General features: G+C 29.9%; 1 protein-coding gene across 1 annotated transcript; it reads left to right on the top strand.

The window, feature by feature from the left end:
• Positions 1-6,586: 6,586 nt before the first annotated feature.
• Positions 6,587-18,475, top strand: LOC130446093 (segmentation protein even-skipped). Its single transcript, XM_056782148.1, has 3 exons — positions 6,587-6,754; positions 11,134-11,342; positions 15,999-18,475. The coding sequence occupies exons 1-3, from the start codon at positions 6,637-6,639 to the stop codon at positions 16,491-16,493; spliced, it is 822 nt and encodes a 273-aa protein (XP_056638126.1). The 5' UTR covers positions 6,587-6,636; the 3' UTR covers positions 16,494-18,475.
• The last annotated feature ends 5,044 nt before the right edge of the window (positions 18,476-23,519 follow it).

Below are 23,519 nucleotides of genomic sequence, written 5' to 3'. Positions count from 1 at the left end.
AACTTCACGATTGTCATATAGATAATTTATTTATATTAGTTTTAATCTAGAACAAATTTTAAAATGATAATTCGAATATATATATCGAGATAATAATTCATTTTAATTATTGTAGTGTTTATAATTATACAAATAAATATAAACTATTTGTTGACATAAGCAGCCATGACACCCCGTTAAATATCGATCTACAAAACGAACCAATCACGTCGCAGGAACAACCGCGTGATTGGCCGAGCGGCCATCTTTATTAGTAGTAGTTAGCGCGTAATTTAAAATATAAAACAACACAAAGTTGCTGTCATCATTATTTTGAATGATTTTCGTTCGAAAATACCTTTCAGAATCATTGAGATTTATGAATATGTTTATTATCAAGCGTTTTGTTAACAAAAACAAACGGATTTTGAATAAAGAAACATCAGTAATGGTAGTAATTAACAAACGTTTTTATTTCAAGCAAAATTATTCATTCCGACAATGTAATATCATTATATAAAAACGTTTTTTGACATATGACACGTAGCCAAACTTTCATTTCCACGTGTTTAAAATTTCTGTCGACTTTTCTTAAGGATTTAGAACAACCCGGCGGGCTGTAGCACAAGTATAGGGAAATCAATGAGTGCGAGTGAGATATATAGCGAAATCAATGAGTGCGATAGAGATAACCAATCACGTCGCAGGAACAACCGCGTGATTGGCCGAGCGGCCATCTTTATTAGTAGTAGTTAGCGCGTAATTTAAAATATAAAACAACACAAAGTTGCTGTCATCATTATTTTGAATGATTTTCGTTCGAAAATACCTTTCAGAATCATTGAGATTTATGAATATGTTTATTATCAAGCGTTTTGTTAACAAAAACAAACGTATTTTGAATAAAAAAACATCATTAATGGTAATAATTATCAAACGTTTTTATTTCAAGCAAAATTATTCATTCCAACAATGTAATATCATTATATTATATGACACGTAGCCAAACTTTCATTTCCACGTGTTTAAAATTTCTGTCGACTTTTCTTAAGGATTTAGAACAACCCGGCGGGCTGTAGCACAAGTATAGGGAAATCAATGAGTGCGAGTGAGATATATAGCGAAATCAATGAGTGCGATATAGATAACGTGACGTTGCAGAAGGTAGCGCCAATAGTTCTATTTTATTTTAACACGTACCGCCATCTGTTCGATATTATCCATACGTGGCGTGTCATGACGTCATGCGACGTAAAGGAATTTTATTAATTAATTTAATTATTTAATATATAAATGAATTAATCCGTTCGTAGGTTTCTTATCTGCAGTTTTAGTGAGTCTATAATAAAAATAGACTTTTTAATATACCAAATATCCAAAAATAGAATAGATAAATACAATTTTCGAAACGATAAGTATTTTTCGATTTCTTTTTGGAAAAAAAAACTCTTAAGGATATTTAGTTCCTAATTTAAATGAGATGTATATAAAATGTTTCTATTTCCGTCTTCGAAAGCTACTAATTGCTCTAATTTAACCATAATTCACACACGTGAAACTCTAAAAAGTTCGAGAGAAACATTCGACGTAGAAAATGTATTTTAAGTGATTTTTAAGTGGGTATCGTCACAATAAAAACATTTTTTACTGGTACTTAATTTAGAATGCGGCTCGATAAAAAACATAAGCGCTAGGTAGTCAAAACAAGTATACAATCTTTAGATAATTCGTAGTATGAAAATTTCTACTTCGTTTTCAAATATTACTACTAAAAAATCGACAATAATCTCCGAAAAATGTAAAATAAACGATAATAAGTCGTAAAATACAAAACTAGTTCGCGCTTGCCGAATCTCTAGGAGCAGCGTATCCCCGCTCAGATCTACCGTTCGAAATATGATCGATTCGCGTTCCGAATCGAAATAAGCTTCCTGATCGATTCAAAACGTCTCTTCGTGTACGTAAAGAACAAAAAGAAGGTAGAGGGAAGTAGGTATGTTGGTTTTTCATAATACCTTCATGGATTAGTTTGAAATTTCGACGGAACCTTAAAAATGATGTGAATGACAAACCTGATTTGGTGGGAATATATGATTCTACCTCAGGGGTGAATGCCACCCTTACTCGGGGGTGGAAATTTAAAATTTCAAAATAACACCGGGAATCGATAGAGAAGTGAATTTTATGAAGAAAATGTAGAATGGAGTTTTTTATTTAAGTCAATAATTTTTGAGTTATTCGCGTTTGAAAATATAAATTTAAAAAAACACGTTTTTCAACATTTTTTTAAGAAAAACTCGAAAATTACGCATTTTATGGAAAAAATTATTCTTATCTAAATTGAAGCTTATAAAAAAATAAAGAAATTAGTCAGTTTCAATTAAATTTTTTTAATAATATTCAGCGACTTACGAGTCACTGAAAGTCAATTTTTTCTTTTTCGTAAATTGGTGCAGAAGTTTGAGCTCGAATAACGGGAAAACGGTAAATTTTTCATAAAAAGTTGTGATAAACATTTTTAAAGTAATTTTTCAGACCTTTAAAATGAGTTTTTACAAAACCGTCTAGCTTGAAAATTAAGCGAGTTATGATGAAAATAAGTTGAGTAACTCGAATTTGAAAAAAAAAAAAAAATGTCGGTTAATTTGACACCACGTGCGGCAAAATAAAAATTAATTATAACCCATGTAAAATTATCTTTGTTTAAGCCCTAACTACATTTTCCGAAAGTTTGAATGGTTTTGAACACGTATATTTTGAAAAAAGTTGTTAAATGTGAAATTTTATCGAAAGATTAAAAAAAAAACTTTATTTTTTCAAAATATCTCAAAAGCCGGGAATCGATAGAGAATTGAATTTTATGAAGAAAATGTAGAATGGAGTTTTTTATTTAAGTCAATAATTTTTGAGTTATTCGCGTTTGAAAATTTAAATTTAAATAAAAAACGTTTTTCAACATTTTTTCACGAAAAACTCGAAAACTAAGCATTTTATGGAAAAAATTATTCTTATCTAAATTGAAGCTTATAAAAAAATAAAGAAATTAGTCAGTTTCAATTAAATTTTTTTAATAATATTCAGCGACTTACGAGTCACTGAAAGTCAATTTTTTCTTTTTCGTAAATTGGTGCAGAAGTTTGAGCTCGAATAACGGGAAAACGGTAAATTTTTCATAAAAAGTTGTAATAAACATTTTTAAAGTAATTTTTCAGACCTTTAAAATGAGTTTTTACAAAACCGTCTAGCTTGAAAATTAAGCGAGTTATGATGAAAATAAGTTGAGTAACTCGAATTTCAAAAAAAAAAAAATGTGGATAAATTTGACACCACGTGCGGCAAAATAAAAATTAATTATAACCCATGTAAAATTATCTTTGTTTAAGCCCTAACTACATTTTCCGAAAGTTTGAATGGTTTGAAACACGTATATTTTGAAAAAAGTTGTTTAATGTGAAATTTTTTTTCGATTTTAAAACAAAAACGTTATTTTTTCAAAATATCTCAAAAACTATTGGATCAACGAAAAAATTTTTTAAAACTAAAATTTAACTTTGATTTTACTGAACATTTTGCTTTTTTTTAAACTTACGTAGCTCGAAATTTAAACGAGATATAAGCGTTTAAAGTATCGATTCCAATACTAAGGGATAGTTACCATTTAACATCAAAATTCTCTGAAAAAAAGTGCATAAAAGGCTTGCAAACGTCATGGTTTTGTAGCTTATGAAATTCCCTACAAAATGATGTATATATGAATGCAAAAATCTTTAATGGAAGCCGAGTTATTATTTAAAAAAACCGTTTTGATCTTTTTGGAATATTTATTCTTTTGTACATTCGTATTTTTATATCTGGATTCCCACATGTATAAATACTTGTAAAAACAATCAAAATTTATTATATTTGAACACAACTACAGCCAATAACCGCTTTAATTCATTAGTTATCAATTTATTGGAGTAAGGGATGATTTTCACCCTTTAAAAATAAATTTAAAACTTCGCGACCAAGTCGGGTTCGAAGTTGAATGTTTACGTGTAAAAACTGTCGAACATCCACCCTATTTACCCGATTTGGTCATATGTTTCCCATTAATTAAACAATCGTTTACCTATTCGAGGTTATGATACCAAAATTTACGAAATTTTAGTGATATACACGGTGATTACATTAAAATCGTTTTCCAATAAGCTAAAATCTCAAATTTACTCGTTTCTGTATCCAAAATACAGTTGGATACACTGGAAAATGTTTACTCGTACTCCTTAATTCACGCATTATCACCAAATGAATGTTTACGTGTAAAAACTGTCGAACATCCACCTTATTTACCCGATTTGGTCATATGTTTCCCATTAATTAAAGAATCGTTTATCTATTCGAGGTTATGATACCAAAATTTACGAAATTTTAGTGATATACACGGTGATTACATTAAAATCGTTTTCCAAAAAGCTAAAATCTCAAATTTACTCGTTTCTGTATCCAAAATACAGTCGGATACACTGGAAAATGTTTACTCGTACTCCTTAATTCACGCATTATCACCAAATGAATGTTTACGTGTAAAAACTGTTGAACATCCACCTTATTTACCCGATTTGGTCATATGTTTCCCATTAATTAAAGAATCGTTTATCTATTCGAGGTTATGATACCAAAATTTACGAAATTTTAGTGATATACACGGTGATTACATTAAAATCGTTTTCCAAAAAGCTAAAATCTCAAATTTACTCGTTTCTGTATCCAAAATACAGTTGGATACACTGGAAAATGTTTACTCGTACTCCTTAATTCACGCATTATCATCAAATGAATGTTTACGTGTAAAAACTGTCGAACATCCACCCTATTTACCCGATTTGGTCATATGTTTCTTATTAATTAAAGAATCGTTTACCTATTTGAGGTTATGATACCAAAATTTACGAAATTTTAGTGATATACACGGTGATTACATTAAAATCGTTTTCCAATAAGCTAAAATCTCAAATTTACTCGTTTCTGTATCCAAAATACAGTTGGATACACTGGAAAATGTTTACTCGTACTCCTTAATTCACGCATTATCACCAAATGAATGTTTACGTGTAAAAACTGTCGAACATCCACCTTATTTACCCGATTTGGTCATATGTTTCCCATTAATTAAAGAATCGTTTATCTATTCGAGGTTATGATACCAAAATTTACGAAATTTTAGTGATATACACGGTGATTACATTAAAATCGTTTTCCAAAAAGCTAAAATCTCAAATTTACTCGTTTCTGTATCCAAAATACAGTTGGATACACTGGAAAATGTTTACTCGTACTCCTTAATTCACGCATTATCATCAAATGAATGTTTACGTGTAAAAACTGTCGAACATCCACCCTATTTACCCGATTTGGTCATATGTTTCTTATTAATTAAAGAATCGTTTACCTATTTGAGGTTATGATACCAAAATTTACGAAATTTTAGTGATATACACGGTGATTACATTAAAATCGTTTTCCAATAAGCTAAAATCTCAAATTTACTCGTTTCTGTATCCAAAATACAGTTGGATACACTGGAAAATGTTTACTCGTACTCCTTAATTCACGCATTATCACCAAATGAATGTTTACGTGTAAAAACTGTCGAACATCCACCTTATTTACCCGATTTGGTCATATGTTTCCCATTAATTAAAGAATCGTTTATCTATTCGAGGTTATGATACCAAAATTTACGAAATTTTAGTGATATACACGGTGATTACATTAAAATCGTTTTCCAAAAAGCTAAAATCTCAAATTTACTCGTTTCTGTATCCAAAATACAGTCGGATACACTGGAAAATGTTTACTCGTACTCCTTAATTCACGCATTATCATCAAATGAATGTTTACGTGTAAAAACTGTTGAACATCCACCTTATTTACCCGATTTGGTCATATGTTTCCCATTAATTAAACAATCGTTTATCTATTCGAGGTTATGATACCAAAATCTACGAAATTTTAGTGATATACACGGTGATTACATTAAAATCGTTTTCCAAAAAGCTAAAATCTCAAATTTACTCGTTTCTGTATCCAAAATATTATTTCATATTTATTAATTTGATCAAGAAGCTACATTCGTTGCCCCGAGTCTTATTTATTGTTTGGTATTAAAAAAGTTTGGTTATGGTGAAGTTTTATCGTAAAAAACGTACGTAACATTGTAGTACATCCACCAAATTGACTATTTAACACAAATTAAACAAAGCACTTAAACCCGTTTCAATTTCTAGCTGGCAACACATCTTTATCAACCCCATAAAAATATAATCAATAGAGCTTATAAGCCGTATTATCTCCAGCTAGAATCCACCCGTTTATTAGGGTTGGAACAATAATATACTATATATACAAGTTTTAATAGATGTCGACATTCACTAAGAGTTCATAAGGAGTATTTCAAGCAAAAATAGAACTAACCGCCACGATAATTAAGTTCCATTGGGCGGAGCGACCAATCAATTGATCGATCCCGACGTAGCCAACCGGCTACAAGTTAGACCACGCCTCTTTCGGGGTATAACTACGGGTGAGTTCGGAGCGGATTTGATTTTATGCGAGCGCCAGTCTGGTTGTTGTCGTGAGTTGGGAAAGTTCGTTTTCAACAAAAAAAAAAAAAAAATGTATCATCAAAATAATTCTAAGAATTCTGGTGTAGTGCTCGATGTTATGCCTCAGCATTACAGCATTCATCATAGTCAGAGCAGTCCGTCGCAATCGCCTAATCAACTATACAAGGGTGAGTCTAATTGTTGTATAAATTTCAATGTAAATTACGTCGTAAATTGAATAATCGTTTTTGGGGTCGTGTTTACGAAATGGCGATTTGAAATTAATTATAATGAGGGTGGTTTATGGATATTTTGTTATTAAATTTATATACCATTCGTTTTTTTTAACATAAATCAATTGTAACACGTAGATGACTTTTTGGGGTTGCGATTATGGCAAAAATCGTTTTCTTTATCTAATATACGGAAAACTCTTCTTCTTTATTACATTTTGTATACAATTTTCCATAGGTAATTGTCATATTTTGCTTTTAATGTCTATAAGATTGTAGACTGAATATTTTTTGCGATTCCTTGTTGACTATTTTTGACCTTACCTCGTATATTTTATAATTTTATCCATTTTTATAAGTTGTGGGATAATTACTTATATTTAATACGTATCCTTTCGATCGGAAACAGTTTTTTGAGTACATACAAGCTTGAACTTGATTTTTTGAACAACAAATGCCAAAAAAAATTATTTTTCACATTAAACAATGTTAAAATAACCCTAAAGAATAAGCAACGAAATGAAAATTGAAAATCGGCCGATTTTTTCGATCAGAAACAGTTTTTTGAGTACATGCAAGCTTGAACTTGATTTTTTGAACAACAAATGCCAAAAAAATTTATTTTTCACATTAAACAATGTTAAAATAACCCTAAAGAATAAGCAACGAAATGAAAATTGAAAATCGGCCGATTTTTTCGATCAGAAACAGTTTTTTGAGTACATGCAAGCTTGAACTTGATTTTTTGAACAACAAATGCCAAAAAAATTTATTTTTCACATTAAACAATGTTAAAATAACCCTAAAGAATAAGCAACGAAATGAAATTTGAAAATCGGCCGATCTTTTTGATCAGCAACAGTTTTTTGAGTACATACAAGCTTGAACTTGATTTTTTGAACAACAAATGCCAAAAAAATTTATTTTTCACATTAAATAATGTTAAAATAACCCTAAAGAATAAGCAACGAAATGAAAATTGAAAATCGGCCGATTTTTTCGATCAGAAACAGTTTTTTGAGTACATGCAAGCTTGAACTTGATTTTTTGAACAACAAATGCCAAAAAAATTTATTTTTCACATTAAACAATGTTAAAATAACCCTAAAGAATAAGCAACGAAATGAATATTGAAAATCGGCCGATTTTTTCGATCAGAAACAGTTTTTTGAGTACATGCAAGCTTGAACTTGATTTTTTGAACAACAAATGCCAAAAAAATTTATTTTTCACATTAAACAATGTTAAAATAACCCTAAAGAATAAGCAACGAAATGAAAATTGAAAATCGGCCGATTTTTTCGATCAGAAACAGTTTTTTGAGTACATACAAGCTTGAACTTGATTTTTTGAACAACAAATGCCAAAAAAATTTATTTTTCACATTAAACAATGTTAAAATAACCCTAAAGAATAAGCAACGAAATGAATATTGAAAATCGGCCGATTTTTTCGATCAGAAACAGTTTTTTGAGTACATACAAGCTTGAACTTGATTTTTTGAACAACAAATGCCAAAAAAATTTATTTTTCACATTAAACAATGTTAAAATAACCCTAAAGAATAAGCAACGAAATGAATATTGAAAATCGGCCGATTTTTTCGATCAGAAACAGTTTTTTGAGTACATACAAGCTTGAACTTGATTTTTTGAACAACAAATGCCAAAAAAATTTATTTTTCACATTAAACAATGTTAAAATAACCCTAAAGAATAAGCAACGAAATGAATATTGAAAATCGGCCGATTTTTTCGATCAGCAACAGTTTTTTGAGTACATACAAGCTTGAACTTGATTTTTTGAACAACAAATGCCAAAAAAATTTATTTTTCACATTAAACAATGTTAAAATAACCCTAAAGAATAAGCAACGAAATGAATATTGAAAATCGGCCGATTTTTTCGATCAGAAACAGTTTTTTGAGTACATGCAAGCTTGAACTTGATTTTTTGAACAACAAATGCCAAAAAAATTTATTTTTCACATTAAACAATGTTAAAATAACCCTAAAGAATAAGCAACGAAATGAAAATTGAAAATCGGCCGATTTTTTCGATCAGAAACAGTTTTTTGAGTACATACAAGCTTGAACTTGATTTTTTGAACAACAAATGCCAAAAAAATTTATTTTTCACATTAAACAATGTTAAAATAACCCTAAAGAATAAGCAACGAAATGAATATTGAAAATCGGCCGATTTTTTCGATCAGAAACAGTTTTTTGAGTACATACAAGCTTGAACTTGATTTTTTGAACAACAAATGCCAAAAAAATTTATTTTTCACATTAAACAATGTTAAAATAACCCTAAAGAATAAGCAACGAAATGAATATTGAAAATCGGCCGATTTTTTCGATCAGAAACAGTTTTTTGAGTACATACAAGCTTGAACTTGATTTTTTGAACAACAAATGCCAAAAAAATTTATTTTTCACATTAAACAATGTTAAAATAACCCTAAAGAATAAGCAACGAAATGAATATTGAAAATCGGCCGATTTTTTCGATCAGCAACAGTTTTTTGAGTACATACAAGCTTGAACTTGATTTTTTGAACAACAAATGCCAAAAAAATTTATTTTTCACATTAAACAATGTTAAAATAACCCTAAAGAATAAGCAACGAAATGAATATTGAAAATCGGCCGATTTTTTCGATCAGCAACAGTTTTTTGAGTACATACAAGCTTGAACTTGATTTTTTGAACAACAAATGCCAAAAAAATTTATTTTTCACATTAAACAATGTTAAAATAACCCTAAAGAATAAGCAACGAAATGAATATTGAAAATCGGCCGATTTTTTCGATCAGAAACAGTTTTTTGAGTACATACAAGCTTGAACTTGATTTTTTGAACAACAAATGCCAAAAAAATTTATTTTTCACATTAAACAATGTTAAAATAACCCTAAAGAATAAGCAACGAAATGAATATTGAAAATCGGCCGATTTTTTCGATCAGCAACAGTTTTTTGAGTACATACAAGCTTGAACTTGATTTTTTGAACAACAAATGCCAAAAAAATTTATTTTTCACATTAAACAATGTTAAAATAACCCTAAAGAATAAGCAACGAAATGAATATTGAAAATCGGCCGATTTTTTCGATCAGCAACAGTTTTTTGAGTACATACAAGCTTGAACTTGATTTTTTGAACAACAAATGCCAAAAAAATTTATTTTTCACATTAAACAATGTTAAAATAACCCTAAAGAATAAGCAACGAAATGAATATTGAAAATCGGCCGATTTTTTCGATCAGAAACAGTTTTTTGAGTACATACAAGCTTGAACTTGATTTTTTGAACAACAAATGCCAAAAAAATTTATTTTTCACATTAAACAATGTTAAAATAACCCTAAAGAATAAGCAACGAAATGAATATTGAAAATCGGCCGATTTTTTCGATCAGAAACAGTTTTTTGAGTACATACAAGCTTGAACTTGATTTTTTGAACAACAAATGCCAAAAAAATTTATTTTTCACATTAAACAATGTTAAAATAACCCTAAAGAATAAGCAACTAAATTATAACTGAAAATCGGCCGATTTTTTCGATCAGCAAAACACGTTTTTCTATTTTTTTTTTTTTCGAGAACGATAACTCACGAACGAATCAACCGATTTTGATCAACTTTGCGGCAATCGACGTGGTTTTCTGATGTTAAGAACTGATTAATTTTTGGAATCAATCGATAAAGCCGTTTAAAAATTATTTCGAAAAAACCACATTCGAAAAAAAAATTTTTTCGAATTCTTAAAATCTACTGGTCCGAATCGGTTTAAATTGTACTCAAAATCCGAGTTTTGTCAAGTCCTTTCCAATACACATACACATATATACCTTTTTTCTTTCTTTTTCCAGCAGTAGATGCGTTTAGAAATGTCTGATATCTTCCTAGTCTTCCTGTTCATCCAGGCTTGTTTAAGGTGTTTATTACTGTACCTCGTATACATCTATTGTAAATAATAGTAAACCAAATTGAATATTTCATTAAATTTTTGATCTAAACCCTTCCAGACGAACGCCACGTTGATTTGAAGTCTGTACTTTCAAACCCGCCCTCGTACATCAATTTTTCGATATCAAGTTATACTATACGAAAAATTGCATCAAAAATATGATTTTTCAAGTTATTTCGAATGAATTTGTCGAACGGATTATAATTTACGATAGAAATTAAAGGATTTAAATCTTGTGATGATTGTGCAAAACAAAATGTCTTCTTAACTGACGCCAAACTAATCAACTAGGAGTTTATATTGATACGCCAAGTTTCCGCAGGAAGTTATTTAACGATTTGTCTCTCGGTCTATTTCAGATCCGTCTAGTCCTAACGCGGAATTGAAGGCTGCCACTTCGACGAGTCCTCCATGTGTAAACGACCCCAATATAAGAAGGTACAGGACCGCTTTCACCAGGGAACAACTGGCTAGGTTGGAAAAAGAATTTTATAAAGAAAATTATGTTTCTAGACCTAGGAGGTGCGAGTTGGCTGCTCAATTGAACTTGCCCGAAAGTACGATCAAGGTAAAGCACATTTTTCGCGAAATTTCGACTGGGGGGGTGGTTTGTTTTAGTTTTTGTGTTTATATTAGTTGTTTTATGTCGGAATCGGAAGGGTGGATGTATGAATACGCAAAATTATATGTCATTTGATGTTACAAAGTCGTTTTGGTTATCGGTGAGGGTAGATAAGAAAGTGAGGTTATAAATCGTTTCGTAAATTTTCTAATATTTCGGCGGAGATTGAAAATAATGAAAATTCGAACTTTTCGTTATATCTCTTTAGTTATTTCTCGTATAAAATATTGTATATATAAAAATTATAAGAAATTTTACGTTTATTTTTTGGAAAATTCGTAAAAATTGAAAATTCTTGTATGTATTTGTGGTAAAACCATCTGTATATGGCAAAATACTCATAGGAAAATCATGAAAATTTGTACGTTTGAGTTTTCGGATACGATCTTTTCAACTAGAATATTTTCAAAGATGGCCGACTTCCGGTTCTACCGGAAATCGACTGTAACTTTGTTATTTTAAATAGAACACCTTGTATATTAATACATTTTTGAAATCTACGTAAAATTTTAGTATACTTTCGCCTGAAAACTTTTTTCGAAAAATACATACTTTTTGACTTATTAATTATTTTGTAAAAAATTTGACCCTTATAAATTATTTTTTTACTAGAATACCCTCAAAGTTGTGAAAATTGTTTTTGTTCAGTTACTTTTAATAAGATCGAAAGTATTCGAATCTATATTGAAACATTTATGATTTTATACAGGGTGTGTATAAAAAGCGTTCAAAGTTTAACTTAATAAATATCAAATTTCTCCATTTTTTTTAATAGAACCACCCTGTTTTTTCTATTTTAATGCATTCAGGGGTAAAAATGAAGAAAAATTCATATATACTTTTTTACACCTAAACCTCACCGTTATCCAGATATTAAATGTTTTCTGTAAATTTTTACAAACCTCACCTATATCTTTAAAAATTTGCAGAAAACATTTAATATCTAGATAACGGTGAGGTTTAGATGTAGAAAAGTAGGAAAGTGCATTAAAATAGAAAAAAACCGGGTGGTTCTATTTAAAAAAATGAAGAAATTTGATATTTATGGAGTTAAACTTTGATCACTTTTTATACGTACCCTGTATAAAATGAAAAATTTTTCAACATCGATTCAAATACTTGTGACCTTGCTAAAAGCAACCGAATAGAAACCATTTTTACATCTTTAAGGGTATTTTCGTAAAAAAACAATTTATAAAGGTCAAATTTTTTACAAAAAAAATTAATAACTCAAAAAGTATGCATTTTTCGAAAAAAGTTCTCAGACAAAAGTATACTGAAATTTTACGTAGATTTTAAAAATGTATTAATATACAGGGTGTTCCATTCAAAATAACAAAGTTACCATCGACTTCCGGTAGAAGCGGAAGTCGGCCATCTTTGAAAATATTCTAGTTGAAAAGATCGTATCCGAAAACACAAACGTACAAATTTTCATGATTTTCCTATGAGTATTTTGCCATATACAGATAGTTTTAACTCATCGTATATAGGGGAAAATATTCCGAAAAAGTTGGTATTAATTTTGAAAATTCAAAATGGCGACCGCGTAAACTGATTTTAAATATACATTTTTCATTTGCTGTTCATTTCGTTAATATTAAAAATTTCGAGATGCGGTTTGACGTGATCGACTTGTTATTTGTTGAATAATTCAAAAAAAAAAATTACACAAAAAAAAACCAAACTTTAATCGAAAATTGACTCGGTCATCGAACTGTTACTAAACAATTGAAAATAACCGACTTAGCGATTCGAAGAGTGTAATAAAGTTACGAGGAGACCTCAAAATGCGATTTCCAACCGATCGCGATGGCCGCTTCGACGTCAGTTATGTCAAAGTTGTCAAACACGTCACTCCATCCATTTATACAACCACAAGACGATGAATCTACGAAACGGTTTAAAAGGAAATCACATTAGCTTAATGTAAACGTTAACTAACAAAAAAATCGTCAAATGCGTTATTTATAATACGGGGACGGTCCCAAAAGTACCCGATTCGACGTAGAGATGGCGACGACTGAAAGTGCGCGATCTAGCGGGCATTTCAATATGAAATTTTGACACGAGAAAGCAAAATGGATGGAAAATGGCGTCGTGGAGATATTTGGCGATTTACAATAAAAAAATACACCAAAAAAAAACAAATTTTAATCGAAAATTGACTCGGTTATCGAAATGCTATTAAACAATTGAAAATAACCGATTCGAAGAGTGTAATAAAGTTACGAGGAGACCTCAAAATGTGATTTACAACCGATCGCGATGGCCGCTTCGACGTCAGTTATGTCAAAGTTGTCAAACACGTCACTCCATCCATTTATACAACCACAAGACGATGAATCTACGAAACGGTTTAAAAGGAAATCACATTAGCTTAATGTAAACGTTAAAAAACAAAAAAATCGTCAAATGCGTTATTTATAATACGGGGACGGTCCCAAAAGTACCCGATTCGACGTAGAGATGGCGACGACTGAAAGTGCGCGATCTAGCGGGCATTTCAATATGAAATTTTGACACGAGAAAGCAAAATGGATGGAAAATGGCGTCGTGGAGATATTTGGCGATTTACAATACAAAATTATACCAAAAAAAAACAAATTTTAATTGAAAATTGACTAGGTTATCGAAATGCTATTAAACAATTGAAAATAACCGATTCGAAGAGTGTAATAAAGTTACGAGGAGACCTCAAAATGCGATTTCCAACCGATCGCGATGGCCGCTTCGACGTCAGTTATGTCAAAGTTGTCAAACACGTCACTCCATCCATTTATACAACCACAAGACGATGAATCTACGAAACGGTTTAAAAGGAAATCACATTAGCTTAATGTAAACGTTAACTAACAAAAAAATCGTCAAATGCGTTATTTATAATACGGGGACGGTCCCAAAAGTACCTGATCTGACCTAGAGATGACATTGACTGAAAGTGCGCGATCTAGCGGGCATTTCAATATGAAATTTTGACACGAGAAAGCAAAATGGATCGAAAATGGCGTCGTGGAGATATTTGGCGATTTACAATACAAAATTATACCAAAAAAAAACAAATTTTAATTGAAAATTGACTCGGTTATCGAAATGCTATTAAACAATTGAAAATAACCGATTCGAAGAGTGTAATAAAGTTACGAGGAGACCTCAAAATGCGATTTCCAACCGATCGCGATGGCCGCTTCGACGTCAGTTATGTCAAAGTTGTCAAACACGTCACTCCATCCATTTATACAACCACAAGACGATGAATCTACGAAACGGTTTAAAAGAAAATCACATTAGCTTAATGTAAACGTTAAAAAACAAAAAAATCGTCAAATGCGTTATTTATAATACGGGGACGGTCCCAAAAGTACCCGATTCGACGTAGAGATGGCGTCGACTGAAAGTGCGCGATCTAGCGGGCATTTCAATATGAAATTTTGACACGAGAAAGCAAAATGGATCGAAAATGGCGTCGTGGAGATATTTGGCGATTTACAATACAAAATTATACCAAAAAAAAACAAATTTTAATTGAAAATTGACTCGGTTATCGAAATGTTATTAAACAATTGAAAATAACCGATTCGAAGAGTGTAATAAAGTTACGAGGAGACCTCAAAATGCGATTTCCAACCGATCGCGATGGCCGCTTCGACGTCAGTTATGTCAAAGTTGTCAAACACGTCACTCCATCCATTTATACAACCACAAGACGATGAATCTACGAAACGGTTTAAAAGGAAATCACATTAGCTTAATGTAAACGTTAAAAAACAAAAAAATCGTCAAATGCGTTATTTATAATACGGGGACGGTCCCAAAAGTACCCGATTCGACGTAGAGATGGCGACGACTGAAAGTGCGCGATCTAGCGGGCATTTCAATATGAAATTTTGACACGAGAAAGCAAAATGGATGGAAAATGGCGTCGTGGAGATATTTGGCGATTTACAATAAAAAAATACACCAAAAAAAACACTTTTAATCGAAAAGAAAGCAAAATGGATCGAAAATGGAGATTATTGGTGATTTTTCGCAAAAACGTGATTTACAATCAATTTTCGATCGATTTTTCTAACTTTTGCGTATACACACTGTATATAATCACTCGATTGTTTGTGTTATTAATCTTTTTTCATAATTATTCGTATTTCAAATATAAAATTTCGTAGAACCGCCTACGGTTTCACATAAAATGTTTAATTGTCCGATCGAGTGACTGTGTTTTGACTGTTTTTTACTATGGCGATTCCATTAGTATTTATTATTAGTTTCTTAAGCTGTCCTATCAATTAGCACATATTACTTTATCAAATAAAACGTTTATAAACCTTTTAAGAAGTTCAAACACGCCGACGACTCACTAATTCGAGAATTAACATTCGAAAAAAAAAAAACAATTCTCGAGTTGTTTCGGTTGCAAGTTAATGGACAGATAAGTCGGTATGATATATTTTATAACGTGCTAAGTACTTAAAAGGCGGCGTAACCGCATCGGTTATTATCCAATCGCCATAAATCGTAAAAGTTGTAACGGTTCGGATAAATAATTGACGTCGATACTTTTGACAAACCTCGTAGTATATGGTTTTATTTCTATTGTTGAAGGTCTGGTTTCAAAACAGAAGAATGAAAGACAAACGTCAAAGGATGGCTATAGCGTGGCCGTACGCGGCGGTTTACACGGATCCGGCGTTCGCGGCGTCCCTTCTACAAGCCGCCGCCTCAACTCTGCCTCTGCATTACCCGCCGCCGCCTCCCCTTTACACCCCGCATTATCCCCGGTATCCCCATTATCCCGGTTTCGGTGTGCCGACTTTAACCAATCACCACGTGCAACAAAATATGGGTTTAGCCGCTTCTCCGATCGCCCCCGGTATACATCAACCGGCGGGTTTGAATTTGAATTTAAATTTCGATTTTCCTCACGCTTATCAACGGGAACAGCCCAAAATGTCGCCCGATTCGCCGGTGCGTTCGGAAATTAGTCTGAGTCCTCCTATACAAGATGGCGGACTACTTATAGCCGCGTCGAAAATTTCTCCCGCGACTCAAGTGAACGAGAAACCGAAACTGTTTAAACCTTACAAATCAGAATTGTGAATAACTTTTTTTTTTTGGATTTTTTTATGCGGATTTCGTTTGGTACTAGATACGGGGTTTTCCGTTTAATAAAATTTGAGGTAGCTGTCGAAAATACCCTGTATATAACGTGGTTTATAGACGCGCGATATTTAATTTGTGTACAGGATGTTTAAAATAAATGTGATGTAAATAATTTGTATATAGATGTTTTTGCTGGATTAATAATAATTTTTTTCTTTTAAATTCGTAAGAAATTTATAATTTCCGGTTGAAAGTGGAATTTTTTTAAATATTCCATATACTTGGATATATAGGGTGTTTTTTTTTTAAATGAGAAAATTTCGTACGAGAATTACTTTTCAAGTTTCTACAATTGAACAATAGGTGGCGTTGATGAGTTGTGGTACCACTGTATTTGTAAATATTGACGTTTGTTATGACGAAACACATCATCATTACAGTTGATGACTGTATACAATTGGTTTGCAGAATTTTGTTATATAGTACAGTTATTTTAGATTTTATTTTCGTTCTACTAAGAAAACTGTTGATTTTACAGAAAAATGCACAGACATTTTTTGTAGATAATTTGACAAGGAACAATTTTCATAATAACCGCCATTGACCTCCGAGCAACAGATCGCGAGATATTTGCGAAAAACTGATTTTCGTGACCTTTTGAACTCTATAACTTTTTTAACCGACACTATATCCATCGGAATTTTTCACATAATCATTGCAACACCGTAATAAAGATTTATGCAAAATTTCAGCTCACTAGGATTTTTTTCGCAGATTAGGATTCAAAATGCCTAAAATGACTGGACTAATAGTTATGCTTGCGTGGAAATCGGCTTACGCTGGTTGATTTTTTATGATTTTCAAAACTTAATCAACGCTTTTTGCAACTTCTAGCAATGAAGCAACGTCGCAGTTGATGACTGCATACCAGTGGTGTCGTTTCGTCATATAGTCCAGTCATTTTAGCTTTTATTTTCGTTCTACTAAGAAAACGGTTGATTTTACAGAAAAATGCATAAGACATTTTTTGTAGAAAATGTTACAAAGAACAATTTTTATAATAACCGCTATTAACCTCCGAGCAACAGATCACGAGATATTTGCGAAAAACTGATTTTCGTGACCTTTTGAACTCTATAACTTTTTTAACCGACACTATATCCATCGGAATTTTTCACATAATCATTGCAACACCGTAATGAAGATGTATACAAAATTTCAGCTCACTAGGATTTTTTTCGCAGATTAGGATTCAAAATGCCTAAAATGACTGGACTAATGGTTATGCTTACGTGGAAATCGGCTTACGTTGGTTGATTTTTCTATGATTTTCAAAACTTAATCACCGCTTTTTGCAACTTCTAGCAATGAAGCAGCGTCGCAGTTGATGACTGCATACCAGTGGTGTCCAGTTTCGTCATATAGTCCAGTCATTTTAGCTTTTATTTGCGTTCTACTACGAAAACGGTTGATTTTACAGAAAAATGCATAAGACATTTTTTGTAGATAATGTTACAAGGAACAATTTTTATAATAATCACTATTGACCTCCGAGCAACAGATCGCGAGATATTTGCGAAAAACTGATTTTCGTGACCTTTTAACCTAAAAACATCGATGTCTGCAACCGATTTATCGTCTAACTACTTTTTCTTTTTGAATTTTTACGTCATCAGCGAATGAAAAAAATAAGTTCGATTATTTTGGAAACACTTTGATTCAATTGACTTTTTGTAGAAACTTAAAAGGTAACCCTCGTATATCTAGATTAAAAAATTTCTATGCTGGCGAGGAAATTTGTCTTTTGTTGTTAAGTTAAAATGACAGTCATTTTCGAAAACATATTTATTGTTGTTCAGAGTAGTTTATACATTGAATACCGCCAAAGATGTTGATTATTTTTTTTGTATATACCTTTGATTTGATAGAAAGTTTATTTGTAAATATTGTTGTTATTTTTTTAATAAATTACTTTAATTAGTGAGATTCTTGTTCTTTTTTCCCCTTTTTTCCATTTTTATATATACCTGGTGAGCCAATAATTCGAGGAAGGGATTACGTCACTATATAGTATAAATTTATATAAAGTTTATTTGGGAAGAGAAGAAGAATTATGGAATATGGAAAAATGTGAAATTTCTTGAAATTTTATAAATATTTGTGGAAATAATAAGGAATTTTCCAAAATTTCGAAATTGTATATCGAAAAATTTCAATTTCTTTGAAAATTACCAAAACATTTTCATAATGTGAAAAATTATGAAAGAACAAAATTAATGCAAAACATGTAAAGTCTTCCAAAAATTTTTAATTTTCAAATTTTTTGAATATTTTGAAATTCTTTAAAATCTGAAACACGAGAATCTTCGAAAATCGTTAAAATTTTTATAAAATATTGTAAATTTTTTAAAATTTCGAATTATCTATTTCAAAAACCTGGAAAACTCATTCTTCGAATTATGGAGAATCTTGAAAGGAAAATTTTTGGTAATTATTGGAATTTCGAAAAAAAATTGTCAATTTTTTGAAATAACTGAAATTATTAATTTGAAAAGTTTTGGAAAATGTAGATAAAGCTCAAATTTCTTTGAAATTCATCCAAATTTTTTTTCAATTTTTTGTAGTTTTCAAAATGTGACAAGTTCGAAAAATTTTTGAAAATTTCAGTATACCGAAAGTCTCTAAATTATTTATTTGAGAAGTCTTAGAAAATATAGGGAAAATTCAAATTTGATTAAAAATTTCCCACGTTTCCTCAATTTTCCATACTTTCCAAAATGTAACGAATTTTCAAAATAATATCATTGGGAAATCGATAAATGATATTCTTCAAAAAACGTTGAAATTTTTGAAAAAAATTATCAAATTTTGAAAATATTTAAATTATTTTTTCTTTAAAATATCAAATTTATTTGAAAATCACCCGAAATTTTATCAATTTTTCGTACTTTATAGAATGTGAGAAATTTTCAAAAGAAAATTATTGGAAAACATTCAAATTATTTCGAAAAAAATTGCAAAAAATTCACTTGTTTCTCATTCTTTGAATTTTTGAGAATATTATAAAGAAAAATTTCGGGAAATCATTAGAATTTTGGAAAAATAATCGACTTTTTGAAATCTCTCAATTATTAATTCGAAAAGTTTTGAAAAATATAGGAAAAGCTCAAATTTCTTCAAAAATCACCCGAATTTTTTACAATTTTCCGTACTTTCCAAAATGTAAAGAATTTTCAAAATCTTCAAAAAATTTTGAAAGAAATTGTCAGATTTTTAATTTTTTTTTTTGAAAAAATTGGAAAAGCTCAAATTACTCGAAATTTTATCAATTTTTCGTACTTTATAGAATGTGAGAAATTTTCAAAAGAAAATTATTGGAAAACATTCAAATTATTTCGAAAAAAATTGCAAAAAATTCACTTGTTTCTCATTCTTTGAATTTTTGAGAATATTATAAAGAAAAATTTTGGGAAATCATTAGAATTTTGGAAAAATAATCGACTTTTTGAAATCTCTCAATTATTAATTCGAAAAGTTTTGAAAAATATAGGAAAATCTCAAATTTCTTCAAAAATCACCCGAATTTTTTACAATTTTCCGTACTTTCCAAAATGTAAAGAATTTTCAAAATCTTCAAAAAATTTTGAAAGAAATTGTCAGATTTTTAATTTTTTTTTTTTGAAAAAATTGGAAAAGCTCAAATTACTCGAAATTTTATCAATTTTTTGTACTTTCTAGAATGTGATAAATTTTCGAAAGAAAATTATTGGAAAACATTCAAATTATTTCGAAAAAAATTGCAAAAAATTCACTTGTTTCTCATTCTTTGAATTTTTGAGAATATTATAAAGAAAAATTTCGGGAAATCATTAAAATTTTGGAAAAATAATCGACTTTTTGAAATCTCTCAATTATTAATTCGAAAAGTTTTGAAAAATATAGGAAAAGCTCAAATTTCTTCAAAAATCACCCGAATTTTTTACAATTTTCCGTACTTTCCAAAATGTAAAGAATTTTCAAAATCTTCAAAAAATTTTGAAAGAAATTGTCAGATTTTTAATTTTTTTTTTTGAAAAAATTGGAAAAGCTCAAATTACTCGAAATTTTATCAATTTTTTGTACTTTCTAGAATGTGATAAATTTTCGAAAGAAAATTATTGGAAAACATTCAAATTATTTCGAAAAAAATTGCAAAAAATTCACTTGTTTCTCATTCTTTGAATTTTTGAGAATATTATAAAGAAAAATTTCGGGAAATCATTAAAATTTTGGAAAAATAATCGACTTTTTGAAATCTCTCAATTATTAATTCGAAAAGTTTTGAAAAATATAGGAAAAGCTCAAATTTCTTCAAAAATCACCCGAATTTTTTACAATTTTCCGTACTTTCCAAAATGTAAAGAATTTTCAAAATCTTCAAAAAATTTTGAAAGAAATTGTCAGATTTTTAATTTTTTTTTTTTGAAAAAATTGGAAAAGCTCAAATTACTCGAAATTTTATCAATTTTTTGTACTTTCTAGAATGTGATAAATTTTCGAAAGAAAATTATTGGAAAACATTCAAATTATTTCGAAAAAAATTGCAAAAAATTCACTTGTTTCTCATTCTTTGAATTTTTGAGAATATTATAAAGAAAAATTTCGGGAAATCATTAAAATTTTGGAAAAATAATCGACTTTTTGAAATCTCTCAATTATTAATTCGAAAAGTTTTGAAAAATATAGGAAAAGCTCAAATTTCTTCAAAAATCACCCGAATTTTTTACAATTTTCCGTACTTTCCAAAATGTAAAGAATTTTCAAAATCTTCAAAAAATTTTGAAAGAAATTGTCAGATTTTTAATTTTTTTTTTTTGAAAAAATTGGAAAAGCTCAAATTACTCGAAATTTTATCAATTTTTTGTACTTTCTAGAATGTGATAAATTTTCGAAAGAAAATTATTGGAAAACATTCAAATTATTTCGAAAAAAATTGCAAAAAATTCACTTGTTTCCCATTCTTTGAATTTTTGAGAATGTTATGAAGAAAAATTTCGGGAAATCATTGAAATTTTGGAAAAATGATCGACTTTTTGAAATCTCTCAAGCTCAAATTTCTTCAAAAATCACCCGATTTTTTTCACAATTTTTTGTACTTTCCAAAATGTGACAACTTCAAAAAATTTCGAAAATTTCAGTACACCGAAAATCATACAAAATCTCGAAAAATTTGTAAAATAAAATTCTAAAGTTTTCTTATTCCCTAAAACGCCGAAATTTTCGAAAAAAAATCCGAAAAAGTTCATTTTCCCATTTCTTGATTTTAAAATTCAATTTTCTCGAAAAACTTTTTTGAAAACTGCCCATTTTTCAATCACCCATATTTCGCAACATTAAAAAAATAAAAATTCTCAAAAAAAATTAAATTTTCACACATTGATAATAATTTAATCGCACCAGTAACAATTCGGGATTACTTAGGGCTTATTACAGGTAAAAATTATTTATTGAAGCCAAGACGGCACGGGATTTATTGAAAAAATACTTTTTCATATTTCAAATAATAAATTTCTCGGAAATTTATAACAGGTAATTAAGATAAAATTATTATTTATAGACGCCAGAGCGTCGGCCTTTTTGGTCTTCTCCGAAGCGATATTTCGATGACTGAAACTGTCAAAAAGTTTAACACCAGCTCGGTCGCGGTGTTTGATATACAGGGTTACGCGAAATTTGCTTTAATCTCGGCCAGAAAACTCGACGAAACCTTAGCTAGGAATTTTCGAAAAATTAAAATTTTCTAGAGGGATTTTGAGTGAAAATTAACTACAATAGAGATATACCAAATACCAAAAGGACCTTGACGTACTAAGGAATTGAATTTTACGTGGATACAAAGTTAACCTTGAAAATTTGATAAATATCTGCCTGGAAGGGCTTTCCAATGGAGGGCTGTTGCTCTAGAAGAGAGTTTTTCATATTCCACATAGTTTTACGAATTTACAAAAATTTCCCGAGAAATTTTATAGAAGATTTTCCAGATTTTAAGTATCTTGCATTTTTTGATATTGTCTAAAATCTGTTGAATGAAAATAATTCTAATTTTTTAAATAATGTCCTGGAAATGCCTGAATTTCTCAAGGATCTGTTATCTTTCGATATTATTGGAAATCTGGAAGGGAAAATCCTTGAAAAGCATTCAAACTTTTCAATTAATGTCATGGAAAATCATGACTTTCTCAAGGGTGTAATAATTTAATTATCAAAAATCTGACAAAGAAAATCCTCGAAAATTTTTTCAAATTTTGCAAATTATGTCCTGGAAAGGACCGAATTTCTCCAGTTCCCAATAATTATCCTTATTTTTGGAAATCCGACTAAAAATATCCTTAAAAACTTCCAATTTTCTTTATATTATATCCTGGGAAATCCTGACTCTCTCAAGGATCTAATAACTTTTCGTATTCTTTAAAATGTCCTGGAAGAAACTAAATTTATCAAGGATCGAATAACTTTTCCTGTTTTTGAAAATCTAACGCAGAGAATCCTCGGAATTTTTTTCAAATTTTGCAAATTATATCCTGGAAAAGACCGAATTTCTCAAGTTTCCAATAATTATCCTTATTTTTGAAAATCCATCTAAAAATATCCTTAAAAACTTCCAATTTTCTTTATATTATATCCTGGGAAATCCTGACTCTCTCAAGGATCTAATAACTTTTCGTATTCTTTAAAATGTCCTGGAAGAAACTAAATTCATCAAGGATCGAATAACTTTTCCTGTTTTTGAATATCTAACGCAGAGAATCCTCGAAAAATTTTTCGAATTTTGCAAATTATGTCCTGGAAAAGACCGAATTTCTCCAGTTCCCTATAATTATCCTTATTTTTGAAAATCCATCTAAAAATATCCTTAAAAACTTCCAATTTTCTTTAAATTATATCCTGGGAAATCCTGACTCTCTCAAGGATCTAATAACTTTTCGTATTCTTTAAAATGTCCTGGAAGAAACTAAATTCATCAAGGATCGAATAACTTTTCCT

Source organism: Diorhabda sublineata, chromosome 6, assembly GCF_026230105.1.
Source record: "Diorhabda sublineata isolate icDioSubl1.1 chromosome 6, icDioSubl1.1, whole genome shotgun sequence".
NCBI classification, from domain to species: domain Eukaryota; kingdom Metazoa; phylum Arthropoda; class Insecta; order Coleoptera; family Chrysomelidae; genus Diorhabda; species Diorhabda sublineata.
Note: the sequence above shows the minus strand (reverse complement) of the source record. Positions and strands in the feature narration are given on the sequence as shown.

Coding starts and splice junctions, on each gene's coding strand:
- LOC130446093 (XM_056782148.1), top strand. CDS start 6,637: ATGTATCATCAAAATAATTCTAAGAATTCTGGTGTAGTGCTCGATGTT. Junction 6,755..11,133: donor GCCTAATCAACTATACAAGG/GTGAGTCTAATT, acceptor GGTCTATTTCAG/ATCCGTCTAGTCCTAACGCG. Junction 11,343..15,998: donor TGCCCGAAAGTACGATCAAG/GTAAAGCACATT, acceptor CTATTGTTGAAG/GTCTGGTTTCAAAACAGAAG.